The sequence below is a fragment of the Pongo abelii genome, chromosome 16, assembly GCF_028885655.2.
Source record: "Pongo abelii isolate AG06213 chromosome 16, NHGRI_mPonAbe1-v2.0_pri, whole genome shotgun sequence".
Classification (NCBI taxonomy): Eukaryota; Metazoa; Chordata; class Mammalia; order Primates; family Hominidae; genus Pongo; species Pongo abelii.
In genome coordinates, this window is record NC_072001.2 from 24,874,725 (window position 1) to 24,893,112 (window position 18,388).

The 18,388-nt window shown below is 42.7% G+C and overlaps 1 protein-coding gene across 19 annotated transcripts in view; it reads left to right on the forward strand.

Annotated features, from left to right (window-relative positions):
* Positions 1 to 18,388, forward strand: part of HERC2 (HECT and RLD domain containing E3 ubiquitin protein ligase 2) — a 299,653-nt gene that overhangs the window by 146,655 nt on the left and 134,610 nt on the right. For all 19 annotated transcript variants that reach the window (XM_063716530.1, XM_063716528.1, XM_063716533.1 and 16 more), the window contains 8 exons: positions 1,299 to 1,492; positions 4,997 to 5,197; positions 5,942 to 6,170; positions 6,263 to 6,387; positions 7,744 to 7,922; positions 13,548 to 13,732; positions 15,370 to 15,525; positions 16,201 to 16,386. In XM_063716530.1, the coding sequence (XP_063572600.1) occupies positions 1,299 to 1,492; positions 4,997 to 5,197; positions 5,942 to 6,170; positions 6,263 to 6,387; positions 7,744 to 7,922; positions 13,548 to 13,732; positions 15,370 to 15,525; positions 16,201 to 16,386 (1,455 nt within the window). The remainder of the gene's footprint in view (positions 1 to 1,298; positions 1,493 to 4,996; positions 5,198 to 5,941; positions 6,171 to 6,262; positions 6,388 to 7,743; positions 7,923 to 13,547; positions 13,733 to 15,369; positions 15,526 to 16,200; positions 16,387 to 18,388) is intronic.

Consider the following 18,388-nt stretch of genomic DNA (forward strand, 5'->3'; position numbering starts at 1 on the left):
AAACTATGATGATGGAGGGATTTTTCTAAGGTAAAACTGGACTTTTCCGTACCACCTGGCCTAGTGGTTGGGAGATAGTCTTCATCCTAGTCGAGAACTGTTGAAGGGCAGGCAAGTTGACAAGAAAGTAGGAAGAAGGGAAAAGGCAGTGTGAGAGGTACATCAGATAGACTCTTTAGGGTTCTTTTCTCTCAGGGGTGGGCAGCCTTTTTCTTAAAGGGCCAGATTGTATTTGAAGTAGGTGGACCTGGCTGTGTTCCAACACCAGTGTCTTCACAGAAGCAGGCCTTGGGCTGCGTTGTGTGTGGGGGCTGTAGTTCGTTGGGTCCTGGTACTACATACACCCTTTGTGTGTTTTGTTCTTTACCAAGTGGGTTTGGAAGTGGGACTTTTAAGTGAGACTTGCCAGTTCCTTTCTCCATTAGTTTTATTTTAAAGCAGGTTAATATCTTGATGACTGAGAGTTTTGTGTGCCCATACGGTATTTATTGTTTTCTAAGCTTCTGAGATAAGTTGCAGAGTAAGAAGTTTACTCTGTGTCATTGAATGGTATTTGAATTTCATTTGCCTTCTTGTTTATATTCCCCTCCATTAGTATAGGAAAACTATGACAATTATTAGTATAGAAATCGTTTACTTTGAAAGTATTTAAATTACTGTTGAGAAACACCTTTTTTTGTTGCTGATGTTAACTTATGGTAAGCTCCTAGGATAGAATTGTTCCCCTTACTGCAGTGTGTTTTTTCAGCTGAATTATTTTATATGTTGACATTTCTGCGAAAATACCCTTTGTGTTGGCCATGTTAGATTTACCAGGAAGGAAAAATAGAATATTTTGCTAAGTGTTTAAATAGAAACAATGTTTTAAATATTGGTATCACCTAACTCTGAGAGAACAATAGATTTCTTCTTAGGAAGCCTTCCTCAGTGAAGAGTGTGCTATGCATTGTTAAATCTGGGATGGGAGAATATGATCTAATAGTTAATTAAAAGCACCTTGTTTCTTTCTGATTGAAAATGTGAATGAGGAGGAGAAAAAAGAACAGATCCTTTTTGTATCCTAGTATTATGATCTTTGTAGACTGTGGGTCCTAACGAATAGTAGCTGACAAAATACAGCAGTTTTAATAACACACCCAAAGCAAATGAATTGTGCTTAATATTAAAGCAAAGCAGATTATCCTCAAGAAGTTAATGTTAAAAGCTGTCTGACCTGAATGGCCCAGGAAATATCTTTCTTGCAGTAGAAGTCATAGGGTTGAAGCTGCATCTGCATCTGCATCCCTTTTTCCTTGTAGGGAAGAAGGTGATTGATGTGGCTGCAGGCTCCACCCACTGCCTGGCTCTGACTGAGGACAGCGAGGTCCACAGCTGGGGGAGCAACGACCAGTGCCAGCACTTTGACACCTTGCGCGTGACCAAGCCAGAACCTGCAGCGTTGCCAGGACTGGACACCAAACACATAGTGGGAATTGCCTGTGGGCCTGCGCAGGTACTGAATATAGAGGTTGATTTGGTATTTTGGAGGATTTTGGTTTCCAGTTGTTCATTACCAGTATATAGAAAATACCACTGAGTTTTGTTTGTTGTTCTTGTGTCCTGCAGTTGTGCTAAACTCATTTATCATGAGCTTCGCTGTAGTTTCCTTGGGTTTTCTTCATGGACAATTATACTGTCTGTATAGAGGGGCAATTTCATTTCTTCCTTTCCAATCTGCTCACCTTTTGTGTCTTTTCCTGGCCTGATTGCCCTGGCCAGGACTTGCAGTGTGAAGCTGAATAGGAGAGGTGACAGTGGGCGCCCTGCCTTGCTCCTGACTGTAGGGGAAGGCAGTTCAATCTTTCACCATCAACTGTGATGTTAGCCGTGGGTATTTATGTAGATGCTTTATTATCAGATTAAGGGAGTGTCTTTAATTCCCCGTTTTAGAAGCTTCTAAAAAATCCTGACTGGATGTTAAAATTTGTTAAATGCTTTTAATCTTCTCAAATGAAATGGTCATGCAGTTTTCCTTCTTTAGTGTGTTAGTATGGTGTATTACATGATGATTTTTACTTTTTTTTTCTTAAACATTTTTTTTTTTTCTTTTTTGGAGAAGGGGTTTCACTATGTTGCCCAGGCTGGTCTCGAACTCCTGAGCTCTAGCAATCTGCCTGCCTTGGCCTCCCAAAGTGCTGGGATTACAGGTGTGAGGCACTGCACCAGCCTGATTTTTAAATACTGATCAAGCCTTGTGTTACTGGGATAGGCGTCACTTGGCCACAATTTACTACTCTATTTTTTTTTTTTTTTTGTGAGATGGCGTCTCGCTCCATCACCCAGACTGGAGTGCATTGGTGCAATCTCAGCTCTCTGCAACCTGTGCTTCCTGGGTTCATGCAATTCTCCTGCGTCAGCCTCCTGAGTAGCTGGGATTACAGGTGTGCACTACCATGCCTGGCTAATTTTTGTATATTTTTTTTCTTTTTAGTATATATGGGGTTTCACCATGTTGGCCAGCCTGGTCTCCAACTCCTGACCTCAAGTGATCCATCCTCCTTGGCATCCCAAAGTGCTGGGATTACAGGTGTGAGCCACTGCGCCTGGCCCTATTCTGTTTCTGTATTGCAAAATTTGACTTGCTAACAGGTTGTTGAGGATTTTTCTGTTGATGCTCATCAGAGATGTTGGTTTGTGGTTTTCTTTCTTTGTGTTATACTGTCTTGTCTGACTTTGTATCGGGGGAAAGCTGACCTTATACAAAATATTGGCATGTGTTCTGTCCTTTTTTATTTTCTATGAGGGATTGTGTAGAATTAGTGTTATCTCTTCTTTAAGTGTTTCTGAATCCCATCTGAGCCTGGAGATTGCTTTCTAAAAGATTTTACGCCGGGCGCAGTGGCTCACGCCTGTAATCCCAGCACGTTGGGAGGCCGAGACGGGTGGATCACCTGAGGTCAGGAGTTTGAGACCAGCCTGGCTAACATGGTGAAACCCGTTTCTACTAAAAACACAAAAATTTCGTCGAGCTTGGTGATGTGCGCCTATAATCCCAGCTACTCAGGAGGCTAAGGCAGGAGAATCGCTTGAATCCGGGAGGCGGAAATTGCAGTGAGCCGGGATGGTGCCATTGTACTCCAGCTTGAGCAACAAGAGCGAAACTCCATCTCAAAAAAACAAAAACAAAAAAAAGATTTTGCAACTTCAATTTCGTTAACAGATATAGAAGTATTCAGGTGACCTGTTTGTTTCTAGGAGGATTTTCCTGATTTTTGGCCCTCAGACGTGCTTTACTTCTTCTTCGTTGTCTGATTTTTACGCATCAAGTTTTCCTTAGTATTCTTTTGCTGTCTGAAGTCTGTGGGGCCTGCGGTGATGTCCCTTCATTCATTCCTGATTCTGATAATTTGTATGTTTTCTGTTTTTTTCTTTGTCAGTTTTGCTAGAGTTTTTCAATTTTGTTGATCTTTTCAAAGAACAATCTTTTGGTATCATTAATTTTTCCCTTTTGTTTTGCTTTCAATCTCATTGATTTATGCTTTTATCTTGTCATTTGTCCCTTTGGCATGTTTTGCGTTCACTTCGTTCTTTTTCTAGTTTCTTAAGGTGGAAACTTAGATTGCTGATTTAGACCTATCTTTTTTTGTAATATATAATGATTTGATGCTATAAATGTTCCTGTTTAGCAGTGCTTTAATTAAACCTACAAATTTTGGTGCATTTTCATTTATGTTCAAAATATTTTCTAATTTCTCTTGAGAATTGTTTTTTTGACCCATGGATGATGATGATTATTATTTTTTTGAGATGGAGTTTTGCTCTTACTGCCCAGGCCGGAGTGCAATGACATGATCTCAGCTCACTGCAACCTCTGTCTCCCGGGTTCAAACAATTCTCCTGGCTCAGCCTCCTGATTAGCTGGGACTACCGGCACGCACCAGCATGCTCGGCTAATTTTTTTGTATTTTCAGTAGAGATGGGGTTTCTCCATGTTGGCCAGGTTGTCTTGAAATCCTGACCTCAGGTGATCCCCCCCCCCCCGCCTTGGCCTCCCAAAGTGTTGGGATTACAGGTGTGAGCCACTGCGCCCGGCCTGACCCATGGATTATTAATATGTTGTTTAATTTTGAAGTGTTTGTAGATTGTTCTGTTCATGATTTCTAGTTTAATACCATTGTGACTGGAGAACAAACTGTATATGATTTCATTTCTTTTAAATTGTTAAGATTTGTTTTATGTCTCAGGATATGTTCTCTCTTAGTGAACATTCTGTATGTGCTTAAAAAGTATATGTATGGCCAGGTGCGGTGGCTCACGCTTGTAATTCCAGCACTTTGGGAGGCTGAGGCGGGTGGATCACGAGGTCAGGTGATGGAGACTATCCTGACTAACACCGTGAAACCCTGTCTCTACTGAAAATACAAAAAAAAAAAAATTAGCCAGGCTTGGTGGCAGGCACTTGTAGTCCCAGCTACTCGGGAGGCTGAGGCACCAGTCTGGGTGACAGAGACTCCGTCTCAAAAAAAAAAGTATATGTATTTTGCTGTTGTTGGGTGAAATGTTCTATAAATTAGATCCAGTTTATTGATAGTGTTCCACAGTTCTCTTAGATCTTTGCCGATTACTTGTTCTTTCACTGTGAAAGGTTGTGTGTGTGTGTCATATGCATCTAACAATTCGTTGTCTAGTTAGAGTTGCTATTATACCACTTCAAGTGGATGGAGATCCTCACTGCCATCCATTAATGTGCATTAATCCTTTTGAGAGTGAAAAGATTGTTAAAAATGCTTTTACTTTTTTAGGTATGGCCAAATGAGATGGGGCTAGTGAAATGGGTGTGAAAATTGGAAGCTGATAGTGTGTGAGCTAGACACCCATGAATGCCTTTGGACTGGGCGGTTTGAGGGATGATAGATAATAATATAAGGCAGCTCCATCACACACGCTGGTGACTCCTGTGGAACAGACCAGCAGCTGCATTTGGAGATTCATTTTAGATTGTTGCGTTTCCTCTTAGAGCTTTGCTTGGTCATCATGTTCTGAGTGGTCCATTGGCCTCCGTGTCCCTTTTGTGGTGGACATTTGCTCAATGACTTTTGAGCAGCTGGATCTCCTGCTGCGGCAGGTGAGTGAGGGGATGGACGGTTCCGCGGACTGGCCCCCGCCCCAGGAGAAAGAGTGTGTGGCCGTGGCAACGCTGAATCTTCTACGACTTCAGGTATTCATGATTTCCCTTCTTCTTCCTCCTTTTATAAGTGTCTTAGGGATTTGTAAGAAGGTTTATGTATTTTGAAGGGCATGGGTTTTAGCCTGTTTGTTGAAATATTTTAAAGTAAGATTGTAATGCACTAATAATGGATGCGAGGCTTAAAAAACATGATCTGGGCCGGACGCGGTGGCTCACGCCTGTAATCCCAGCACTTTTGGGAGGCCTGGGCGGGTGGATCACGAGGTCAGGAGATCGAGACCATCCTGGCTAACATGGTGAAACCCCGTCTCTACTAAAAATACAAAAAATTAGCCAGGTGTGGTGGCGGGTGCCTGTAGTTCCAGCTACTCGGGAGGCTGAGTCAGGAAAATGGCATGAACTGGGGAGGCAGAGCATGCAGTGTGCCAAGATTGCACCTGTGGCAGCTTTTTTGATTGAGTTGTAGCCGTTATTTCTGTGTTTGGTGCAGATTGTTGGTGCGGGGTGGAGGTTGCTGTTGCTAGTTGTTTAGCTCTTCTGCTGATTTTGAGCTTTCCATATACATGTTCATAGTGGGGTTAAAAAGATTCCTCTAGCAAACACCTCAACTATTGTGGGTAAGAGTTTTTTTAGTCCAGTTTTTAAAAATACGTAAACTGAGAAATTGTCTATTTTAAATAGTACTTGAAATTGAGTTTTATTCAGTGTTTAATAAGACTTTGAAATTCACTCATTTTTAGGGGTTCTAAGTGAAAACTGTTTTTCTCCTTTCAGTTGCATGCTGCCATTAGTCACCAGGTTGACCCGGAATTCCTTGGTTTAGGTCTGGGCAGCGTCCTCCTGAACAGCCTGAAGCAGACGATCGTGACCCTGGCCAGCAGTGCGGGCGTGCTGAGCACCGTGCAGTCAGCCGCCCAGGCCGTGCTGCAGAGTGGCTGGTCTGTGCTGCTGCCCACCGCGGAGGAGCGGGCCCGGGCACTCTCTGCTCTCCTGCCCTGTGCAGGTGGGCTCGGGGAAGGAACAGGAGAGGGCATGGGTCAGGGTGCTGGGAGGGGATGGCGTTTCACTCCAATTGCCACACACTTTCTATTTCAGTTTCAGGCAATGAAGTGAACATAAGTCCAGGTCGTCGATTCATGATTGATCTTCTGGTGGGCAGCTTGATGGCTGATGGAGGGTTGGAGTCAGCCTTACACGCAGCCATTACTGCAGAGATCCAGGTATGGCTTTGGAGGCACACATGACCTGGTGGTGCGCTGAGATCGGAAATACCACAGTCACACATGTGAAGAATAACTGAAGACAGTAAAATGCTAAACTTTTATCATATCCAAGTATTTTTTAAATTAAAATTCTTTTATGTGCTAATTTACAAAATTATTGAGAAATGATTTAGTTCTGATAAAATACTACAGGTTTTCTGTTTCAGTGAAGTTAACAGGTAACCTGTTCATCATGTAGACCATTCCCGTCACCTGGAAAGATCCCTGTGCCCTTGGCACTTGCAGCCAGGATACTCCCCTGCCCTGAGATTAGATTCATTTTGCCTGCTCTGAGTGTCGCAGCAATATAACTGTATAGTATGCACTCTTTCCTGTTTTGCCTTGGAGAATGATTTTCAGATTCACTCACTGTTGTGTGTATTGTGACTTTGTTTTTATTATTGGGAAGTATTCCATTTTGTAGGTGTAGTACTGTTAGTTCATTCTCCTATTGAAGGACATGTAATAGCTTTTGGTTTTTGTTGTCTTTTTTTTTGAGACAAGGTCTTGCTCTGTCACCCAGGCTGGATGCAGTGACCTGATGTTGGCTCACTGCAGCCTTGTCCTCCTAGGCTCGAATGATCCTCCCATCTCAGCCTCCTGTGTTGCAGGGACCACAGACATGTCACCATGCCTGGCTAGTTTTTTGATTTTTTTTGTAGACACAAGGTTTCACTGTATTGCAGAGGCTGGTCTCGAACTCCTGAGCTCCAGTGATCCCCCCACCTTGGCCTCCCAAAGTGTTGGGATTACAAGCGTGAGCCACTGCGTCCAGGCTTTCTGGTTTTTGGCCATGTAGAGCTGCCACGATTGTGCTGTGTACAAGTACTTTAGTGAACATATGTTCTCCTTTTGGGTAAACACTTGGAGTGGAATTTGTTAGGTACTGGAGCAGGTGTGTGTTCATAGTTTTCCCAAGTGGCTTTGCCATTTACATTTGAACCAGTGTGTGTGAGAATTCCAGCTTCTTCTTGTCCTTACAAAGCAGCTGGATGCTGCGTGTGTGGGGCAGATCACATTGGGTTTTGTGAGAGCCAGTAGCAGGGTTAAGGATTTTAGGGACTTCACAGAAGGAGGCTGGAGAGCATCAGCAGAGGCAGCCTGGACCTTGATTCTGTAAAAAGAAGACACTGTTTGGAACCGCACAACTGAGTTAGGGTTTCCAACAGGGCAGGTGGGGGCCTGTGGGTAGGTGTGTGCGTTAGCCACAGAGGCTGGGATAGCTTGGCACTGGGGTCAGGGCTCAGCCAGCCCGTGTGTCTTCACACCTGGTAATGAGATCACTTGTAAACAATTTCTGTTTATGAATTACAGGATATTGAAGCCAAAAAAGAAGCACAGAAGGAAAAAGAAATTGATGAACAGGAAGCAAATGCCTCAACATTTCATAGAAGCAGGACTCCATTGGATAAAGACCTTATTAATACAGGGATCTGTGAGTCTTCTGGCAAACAGTGTTTGCCTCTGGTTCAGCTCATACAACAGCTTCTTAGGTAAATCGTAGTAGCTGTATTGTATTGTATGTTATTTATTTACTTTTTTTTGTGTGTGTGTGACAGAGTTCGCTCTTGTTGCCCAGGCTGGAGTGCAATGGCGCGATCTTGGCTCACTGCAAGCTCCGCCTCCCAGGTTCAAGTGAATCTCTTGCCTCAGCCTCTCGCACAGCTGGGATTACAGGCGTGTGCCACCATGCCCGACTAATCTTGTAGTTTTAGTAGAGACAGGGTTTATTCATGGTGGTCAGGCTTGTCTTGAACTCCTGACCTCAGGTGATCTGCCTGCCTTGGCCTCCCAAAGTGTTGGGATTACAGGCGTCAGCCACCACTCCCGGCCTATTTATTTACTTATTATTTTTTTTTAATATTTATTTTTTAAGACGGAATCTCGCTCTGTTGCCCAGGCTGGAGTGCAGTGTCATGATGTTGGCTCACTGCAACCTCTGCCTCCTGGGTTCTAGCAATTCTCCTGCCTCAGCCTCCCGAGTAGCTGGGACTGCAGGCGTCTGCAACCACACCTGGCTGATTTTTTTATTTTTAGTAGAGATGGGGTTTCGAAATATTGGTCAGGCTGGTCTCAAATTCCTGACCTCAGGTGATCTACCCGCCTTGGCCTCTGAAAGTGTTGGGATTTCAGGCGTGAGCCACTGTTCCCGGCCTGTATTATATTTTAGTAGGTGATTATTGGTTTTCATATTAAGATAGTGAAATCTAGCACAAGGATCTCAAAAATTTGTTTGGTGGTTGAAGGAATATTCTGAAAATTACCTAGTATAGATGTTAGGATAAAGAGCAAACCCTTTTAAATATAGGTGAGAGGAGAAGTTGGAGGGTATGATGATACTCAAAAGTTTTTCACTGAAGAGAAATTGGGGTGTGCAGTAAACAAGTAAAAAGATTCTTACCTACTAATAAGCAGGTGGATGCAAATGAAAATCATCATGGAAGGTTATTTTTAAAACTGGTTCTATCATTGCCTCACTTTACATATTGCAGAGTTATACATACTACTTTGTAAGGTAACTTTTCTTTTCAAAACTAAAGTCAATGTGAAAGAATGGTGAGCATTATTTTGGAAGGCCAGACTAGGAGGAGGTGGGAAGAAGAAGTCAGATAGCCTGTGAACAGAGGCTAACCTTGGCAGAAGCCAAAACGGTCAGACAGTGTTGTGTAAAAATGGTCACTCAAGAAGAGCAAAAAAGCAAGGTGATTTGTGAAAGAGATTTATTAGAAAGTGAAACACATTTGTACCTCTATGTAATAAAAATCTGCTTTTTGTAAACTTGGGCTCCTGGTTTTAGTTTCTACACGTAGAGAAAGCAAAGCACTGGCAGGTTGGATCAGGCAGCCGAGCACAGAGCAGGGAGCCCTGGGCAGTGGCCGCAGCTCTCAGCTGGCCTGTTCATGGGGCCATGGTGGGTCTGTGGTGGGGGTGGGCCTGTGGCATGGGGTGGGCCTGTGGCGCGCGGTGGGCCTGTTGTCCACAACCAGAAAAACGAACTTAGTGGACACACAGTGAAATTTTGAAACAGGAAGTTGTAGAGCTAGTTTCTATCATAGATTTTAGTAAATTCTATTTTGCAAAACCTTTTTCTGATGTTTGTTTTGTTTTTCTAATCTGACAATGCATATTTCACACATTCTGGTCTTTAACCAATGGAAATAAAGAGAACTAAACTTCATATAGTTTGTGTTAATGGAAAGAGCTTGGAATTTGTTCTCATAAAATTTCAGTTGCAACAGTTGTTCACATAGATGAACTTCCAACACAGTAACTGTAGGAATAAGAATAAAAGCCGTGTTTACTTTCATGGAGTTAATTAAGAATAAGAATATGGATGTTAAAACCTTTGTAATTAAAATGTAAAGTTACATGCAAAGTTTTAAAGTGAGCATTTTTCCAGTGGTGCTTTTCTAAGTTCTTGAATGCCCCTCCCTTTTCTGAGGAGGCTGCTTCATGGGCCGTTGGTGTCTTTGGCAGGGGGTGAGTGCAGGGTTACTGTTGTGGGTCCTTTGTTCTCACGAGGGCAGTGCCCGTTTTCCCTGTCTCCTGCTTGCTCAGACTGTTCCCGTGTGCGGAGAGACTGGCCTGTTTGACCTGCAGCTGTGCTGTTTGAGCTGCAGCTGTGTAGCCTGCCCTGGCCCGTCTGGCTACGCTCAACACAGTTTGCTGATCAGCACTTGAAGTGTATCCATCATAGCTGAAACACTGAATATTTTATCTGTTTAATTTTTATTAATTAAAATGCAGGTTTAAAAACTTGATTCCGTTATTAGGAAGCATTTAAGTATGTTTAGAATCACTTGGCCATGTGAGTCTACTTCATCAACTGTGTATTTATGAGTCTAAGGGCAGATCAGATATTTTCAGTGCAAATTTCACTGTCCAAATTGAAATGTGCTACATATGTAAGCTACCCTGATGGTTTTCAAAGACTTAATATGAATAACCTATGTAAAATATCTCAATAATTTTTCTTATAGTGATATCATGTTGAAATGGTAATATTTTCAATCTGTTGGGATAAGTATGATACATTATTAAAATTATTTTTATTTTTTGAGATGGAGTCTTGCTCTGTTGCCCAGGCCGGAGTGTGGTGGCATAATCTTGGCTCACTGTAGCCTCTGCCTCTTGGCTTCAAGTGATTCTCCTGCCTCAACCTCCCGAGCAGCTGGGACCACAGGTGTACACCACCACGCCTTGCTGATTTTTGTATTTTTGTAGAGATAGGGTTTCACCATGTTGGCCAGGCTGGTCTTAAACTCCTGACCTCAAGTAATCTGCCTGCCTTGGCCTCCCAAAGTGCTGGGATTGCAGGCGTGAGCCACCACGCCTGACCATTATTAAAATTAGTTTTATGTGTTTTTTTGTTTTTTTTTTTTTAACTTTTATTAATGTGACTAAGGACAATTTTTTTTTTCCCCTGAGATGGAGCCTCATTCTGTTGCCCAGACTGGAGTGCAGTGGCACGATCTCAGCTCATTGCAGCCTCTGCCTCCTGGGTTCAAATGATTCTCCTGCCTCAGCCTCCTGAGTGGCTGGGACTACAGGTGCATGCCACCATACCTGACTAATTTTTGTATTTTTAGTAGAGATGGGGTTTCCCCATGTTGGCTAGGGTGGTCTTGAACTCCCAACCTGAGGTAATCTGCCCGCCTTGGCCTCCAAAAGTGTTGGGATTACAGGTGTGAGCCACTGCACCTGGCCACGTTTATTAATACGACTAAGAACATTTTGAATTGCACCTGTAGCTCCATTGGTGTCCTGGGCAGGTGGCTCTCTGGTGTCCACACAGGTTGTCTGCTGTGTCTTCATCTTCGCTGCATGTGACTTTTTGGTTCCTGTGGCATGTGGGGTCCTGTATGGGACATTGGTTCTACAGCAGATTTATAATAAGGATGTACGTACTTAAAAAATACAAAATAAAAAGAATAGACACAAACATAGTTATCACCTCACAAAAATTTTGGAAAGTATAAAAAGAAAAATGCATTCACAGCTTTTCAGTAGCCGATAGTCCAGGCTGTCTTCAAAAGCATGGATAACGTGTCCCTCTCCTGCATGGATAGACACTGTTTTCTCACCTTAAATGTTTGTGATCGAAGGATTCTTGATGTGTTGACTTGGAGGATGCAGTTGTTGAACAGTAGTTTATCTAAAGATTGTAAGAGACTTTTGGAGACATTTCATGTCCTTTTTTCCCTTAGAAAACGTGGGTTGAAGAAATCACTGCTTGACAAAAATATGCCGTGAAAAGCATTTCAGAGTAAATCGTTGTTTACCTGCTGGCGAGGAGCCACGGAATACCATTTACATTTGAAAATAGAGCGCTGTGAAGCTTTCATAAGTAGTGAACCCCAACAGAATTACACGTTTTGATTATGGCTCTAAATTTTATATTAAATAAATAAACTAAAAGTTTTATTGTATTTTATTACCGTCTTTTGCTCCTTCAGGTATAGCATACATGCTAGATTCTAGACCTGTTTCTTGTGTTACAGTGGTGTTACCCAGGCAGGTTATCAGGTAGTGAAGGTGATGTCTGGTGGTGGTGGTGAGCCCAGTGAGGGCACATCCTTGCTGTGTGTGATGAGGGCCTGTGGGTTGCTGTGGGATTCCCAAACCCTGGCTCCTCTGTCTCCTGCTTCTGTCCTTACTCACACTGCTGGTGGTTTTCTGGTGCGAGCCACGGGGGCAAGTGGGATTGACAAGCCTGCTGTCACATTAGGAACCTGAGTTAAAGTGGAGCTGAAAGCATGTCCTTGCTCTTGGTGTTGTGCAGAGAGCCACTTGTGCTCCTGGCTCAACGGGGTGGGTGGGTTGGGTCTGGAACCAGGCCCTGGTTGGGCTCTCCTGCCCTCCGTGTTCCCATGTCCTGTCTGATTTGCTTTCACACTGACATAAGAGTTACTTTCCTTAGGCCAGGCGTGTTCACTCACGCCTGTAATCTTAGCACTTTGGGAGGCTGAGGCGGGCGAGTCATGAGGTCAGGAAATCGAGACCATCCTGGGTAACATAGTGAAAGCCCGTCTCTACTTAAAAAAAAAAAAAAAAGTTAGCTGGGCATGGTGGCGTGTGCCTGTAATTCCCAGCTACTCGGGAGGCTGAGGCAGGAGAATCGCTTTAACCCAGGAGGCGGAGGTTGCAGTGAGCTGAGATCGTGTCACTGCACTCCAGTCTGGCAACAAAGCTAGACTCCGTCTCAAAAAAAAGAGTTACTTTCCTTAAACACACAGGTGTTATTTTCCTATCATAACCTTGGTGGGTTGGCATTGCAGACTCTGGTCCCACAGCCTGACATTCCATTACCTGCACTGTCTCTCCCTTGCTTCCTTGTCTTGTTCTCCTGCCCTTGTTTCTTGGTGTTCTGCTGAGGAACCAGAAACATTCACGGCTCTCCTAACTTTACCTTCTGGGAACGTATGTTTCTTCTCTTCGCTTCTCATCTCCCATGGCTCATGGCTCAAGTCACATCACAGTGTTGGAACTGGAGCCTCTTCTACTTTCTTCGCTGCCGTGCTCTTTGGGCACCTGCTTTGGTCTTCCTTCCTGGACTCCTTGAGCCCTCGGCACCTGCTGCATGGCCCACCCCAGTGCTGCTTGCGAGTAAGGGCTCAAGGTGGACTTGCAAGGCAGATGCAGCAATGCAGGCGAGTCTTGTCTTGAAGAGTAGTATCGCATTGCTGTTTGAAATGCAGCTTTGGACAAAAAATAATGACACTGTGTTTTTTCTTTCTAGAGGGTTAGATATTTCTATATTAGCCTCATCAATATTTTAAATTTCGTTGTCTTAATGTTTACATTCCTTAGACATTGGGAATGCGGAAGTATTCCTTTGGAAGCAAGATCCTCTGCAGTTTGGACCACTGCACGCAGCTCCATAGGTGCACATTAGTGAAGCAAGAGGGCATCATTATCTTTTTTGAGTCTTCCGTACCCTTCTGCTCTGTTTTGGCTGAGGTTGCGCTTATTGGACACATTTGGGGAGGGAAGCCAGCTGCAGGTCATCACGTATGATCTGTGTTTGTGATACTAGTTTGTCGTGATTTACCCCATCCCTTTTTCTTTTTAATAGAAATATCTTGTTTAATTTTGTAATCCTCTTCTTTCCTGTATAGAAACATTGCTTCTCAGACTGTAGCCAGATTGAAAGATGTTGCCCGTCGGATTTCATCATGTCTGGACTTTGAGCAACACAGTCGTGAAAGATCTGCTTCATTGGATTTGTTACTGCGTTTTCAACGTTTGCTTATTAGTAAACTTTATCCAGGAGAAAGTATTGGTCAGACCTCAGATATTTCTAGTAAGTTGCTTAAAATGTGAAAGTGTCTTGTATGTGATCGGGGCTCGTTAATTTAGGCTTTTGGACGTGTCTATCCTATATGCCCAGATGTGTAGTTGTTATACTACTAAATGCACCAATTTTGGGGCTTCATTTTGCATCCACTTTATTGAGTCAGACCTTTCTATAATAGCCTCGTTAATATTTTTAATTTTGTTGCCTTAATATTTAAATTCTTTAGACATCAGTAATGACACCCTGTATGTTCAGTTTAGTCTTACCAAAGATTTATCAGATTTGTTCCATGTGCTATGGAATGCTGGAGACTGGCATGATGTAGGAAGTAAACAGTGACATCCTATTCATATGTCACATGGGGGAGCCAGCTGGGTGGAATGGGAAGAACTGTTGGAGAAAGCCTGGGTTTCAGTTACAGCTCTGCTTAATAGTTTAGACATTAGACCAAGTCTAATGGGGCCAAAGACTTCTCACCTGCAGACTTGGGATAATCCCTGAGGCAGCCTGTGAGGATCAGAATAGAATGGTGTGTAAGTGCTCAGTGCTGTGCACTGTCGAGGGAATGGTTCCCCTCCTTCAGCATCCAGGGCAGCGGCTGGCCCTCCATCATGAGGCTTTCTCTGTCAAGGATGGAAAGGTCTGCTGCTTCCATTAGTACTTTTGTAGCTATTTTTTTCCCAAAGTAACTTAATTACTTTCTGAAGAGTTAGGCTCTTGTCAGTAATGGAAACTTTCAGGTTTCAGTAGGTGAGTTGATAGTTTGAAAGAGGTGACCATCTTAAAGACAAAGTCACAAGGACTGAAAAGCTATTAAGAACCATGTAGGAGGCTGGGTGTGGTGGCTCACGCCTGTAATCCCAGCACTTTGGGAGGCCGAGGTGGGCGGATCACAAGGTCAGGAGTTCAAGACCAGTCTGACCAACATAGTGAAACCCCGTCTCTACTAAAAATACAAAAAATTAGCTGGGCGTAGTGGCAGGTGCCTGTAATCCCAGCTACTCCGGAGGCTGAGGCAGGAGAATCGCTTGAACCCAGGAGGTGGAGGTTGCAGTGAGCCGAGATCATTGCATTCCAGCCTGGGTGACAAGAGTGAAACTCCATCTCAAAAAAAAAAAGAACCATGTAGACAGAAAAACTGAAGATTTTATGGAGCAGAAAAGTACCTAACTTTGTTTTTTGGGAATAATTTACAAGCTTTTAGGAAACATTTGTGTACTGGATATAAAATTTTAAAAATTTAGAGCTGGGTGTGGTAGTGCATGCCTGTAGTTCTGACTACTCAGGAGGCTGAGACAGGAGGATCACTTGAGCCCAGGGGTTCGAGTCCAATCTGGGCAACATGGTGAGACCCCGTCTGTTAAAAAAAAAAAACCTTTAAGTTAAATTATGACTTTAGTGTTTATACACCCAAAATTTCTAGGTACTCCGTAGTGCAGGGTATAAAACTTGACATAAAAACCCTGTCCCTCCAGTCACATGATATAGAAAGAATGCAAGGACTAAGGGTTAACAGGCTTCTGTTTGAGAAAATTATTATAGGTAAAAGATGTGTAGATGAGAGTAGCATCATGGAGCAGTTAGTTTGTTTACAAAGAAAAATTTTAGTAGTGAAAATGAAAATTTCTCAATCCTTCTTCAAGGTCCAGAGCTAATGGGTGTTGGTTCCTTGCTGAAGAAGTACACAGCCCTCCTGTGCACGCACATTGGAGATATACTGCCTGTGGCCGCCAGCATTGCTTCTACCAGCTGGCGGCACTTCGCAGAGGTGGCTTGCATTGTGGAAGGGGACTTTACTGGTACCTTTTGTTTCCTGCTTGTGTACATGTTTATTTTAGGAGATAGATGAAAGCTAAAGTGTCTTCTTTGCTGATCAGCATGCCTGCATTTACTCTCTAAATTTTCTGGGCCTCCTGCCCTTTCACCTTCGTTTTGTTTTTTTAGTTACTGACAGTTCTGTTGTTAAGCCAGCTGGTATGGGACTCATATCACTTTAAATGTAATTGGTAATTTAGATTTATACTTCCATTATTGACATTTCAATAATGAGGTCAAATGTAATTGTCTAATTTTATTTTGACAGCATAATAAAAATTAGGTACCTATTTAAGGATCTTAAAAATTCTGATATTACCTGGTATGTTTTAACTTTTTGAGGTTAGAGCATTATTTTTTAGTGTTTTTTCCCTGATGATAAACATATCAATAAACATTTAATTTTCTGAATAGAAGACTCTTAGTTCATAGTTCTGTGATTGAAATACGATGTTTTGGAAAATATTTTTGTAATTTAAAGGGTTCTGTTTAATAGCTATACCTGTCTCAATATAAAATATAAGATAATCCTTTAGAAATATGCTAAAGGACAAATATTTCTTATTTTGTGACTTAGCAGAATTTGAACACAGAACAAGTTTACAAATAGCTTTTATAGGATAAATACTTATTTAAATCTTCTTATTTCTTAAATGTAGGTGTTCTCCTTCCAGAACTAGTAGTTTCTATAGTGCTTCTGCTCAGTAAAAATGCTGGTCTCATGCAAGAGGCTGGAGCTGTACCTCTGCTGGGTGGCCTGTTGGAACATCTGGATCGGTTCAACCACCTGGCACCAGGAAAGGAACGGGATGATCATGAAGAGTTAGCCTGGCCTGGCATAATGGGTATGGCGTCTTAAAGGACTTTTACTGAGGAAAGTTGTATTGTCCTTGTCTAACCTATTCTTGCCTTTCAATTTGAAAGAATACTTTACAAAGGAAGACCAATTATTTGCCATTTGTACTGATGGTAGTATAAGTAAAAAAAGAAGATAATCCAAATCAGAAGAAATTTGGGTCATATGTATATATTAACCAAATATATGTGTGTTTATGTGTGTATGTGTGTGTATATGAGTGTATATATATATATGTGTGTGTGTGTGTGTGTGTGTAGATATATATATATATATATATTTTTTTTTTTTTTTTTGACACTACATCTTGCTCTGTTGCCCAGGCTGGAGTGCAGTGTCATAATCTCAGCTCACTGCAACCTCCGCCTCCTGGGCTCAAGTGATTCTCTTGCCTCAGCCTCCTGAGTAGCTGGGACCACAGGTGCACACCACCATGCCCAGCTTACTTTTGTATTTTTAGTAGAGATGGGGTTTCACCATGTTGTCCGGGATGGTCTCGAACTCCTGACCTCAAGTGATCCACCTGCCTCTGCCTCCCAAAGTGCTGGGATTACAGGAATGAGCCACTGTGCCTGGCTATATTTCGGTTATATTTAAGGAAGATTTTTCCATTAGTAATCCTTGTTAAGTACTGAAATGAAATTTTACAAAATCGTGGTGCCTCCAGAAGGTGCTGTTGGGGTGGTTATCTGTGGTCCAGCTCAGGAGGCAGAAATTGATATGGGAAGACTCTCCAGAGTCCTCTGGTGGTTTGATGTTAGTGAGATGCAGAATTCCTGGAGTCATCTGAGCACAGTGCATCTCAAATTGGAATGAGACTTATCTTCTCAATGTTTTGAGTTTTGGGTTTTTGAATCTAAGTCACCATGCTTTCTATGGTTCTAGCTTCCTGGACTCAGAATCAGTCAAAATCAGGGTTAAACTTTGATTTATATGAAATCTCAAGCTGGGTGGGCTTTTTTTCTTCTCGTGTTTTAGACCATCATCCCCCTAACGTGGGAGCTTAAAACAAGAGGTAGCAGTTGTCCTGAGGAAAACAGCCCCAGGACATTGAACATGGTTTTTTATTTTTAAAACAGTCAATACTTTCAGCACCATTCTTCCCCTTTTGTTACGGAGTGAGCTTAGTCCAATGTTATTTTGTCTCTCTACTATCATACGGTTGAGGGGCATTCATTTGATCAGATCAGCAGCTTACTCACTGTAAAGCCTCTTGAAATTGTGATAAGTAACACATACACAAAAGTACCCAGTAGATAGCTGTAATTGATCATAGAGAGAACTGTGTCACAGCCATTCAAACCTTAGCCTGGATGGTGGCAGGACCCTCCCAAACTCTGACTCATTTCTCTGAAAAGTGCCCTTCCCCAGGCTGTGTGGTCATCGCCACCTTACTTCTGATCGTCTTATACTAAGTTCTTGTCCCTACCCAACATCATTTTAATTCTGTCTGTTCTCGGAGTTCATATAAGTGGAACTAGATGGTATGTACCTTTTGGTTTCTGAGCTTCACCCTGTTATTGAGTTCTTTCATTTTTATTGCCATGTGTAGTATACTTTTGTTTGAATATACAACAACCTATTCATTCTACTTGTTGATGGAAATGTAAGTTGTTTCCAGGTTTAGGTTAAAGTAAATATGTTACCTTTTTTTTTGAGGCAGGAGTCTTGCTGTGTCATCCAGGCTGGAGTGCAATGGTGCAATCATGGCTCACTGTAGCCTTGACCTCCCAGGCTCAAGCAGATCCTTCCACCTACGTGGGACTACAAGCATGCGCCACCATGCCTGGCTAATTTTTAAATTTTTTGTGGAGACACGGTCTCCCTCTGTTGCCCAGGCTGGTCTCAAACTCCTAGGCTCAAGTGATCCTCCCACAGTGCTGACATAAGAGGCATGAGCCAGCGCTCCTGCCAATACGTTAACATTCTTACATCTGTTTCTTTAATCATTCTTTCTGTCTGTTTCTTGGTGGGACTCTTGGTTTGTAGAG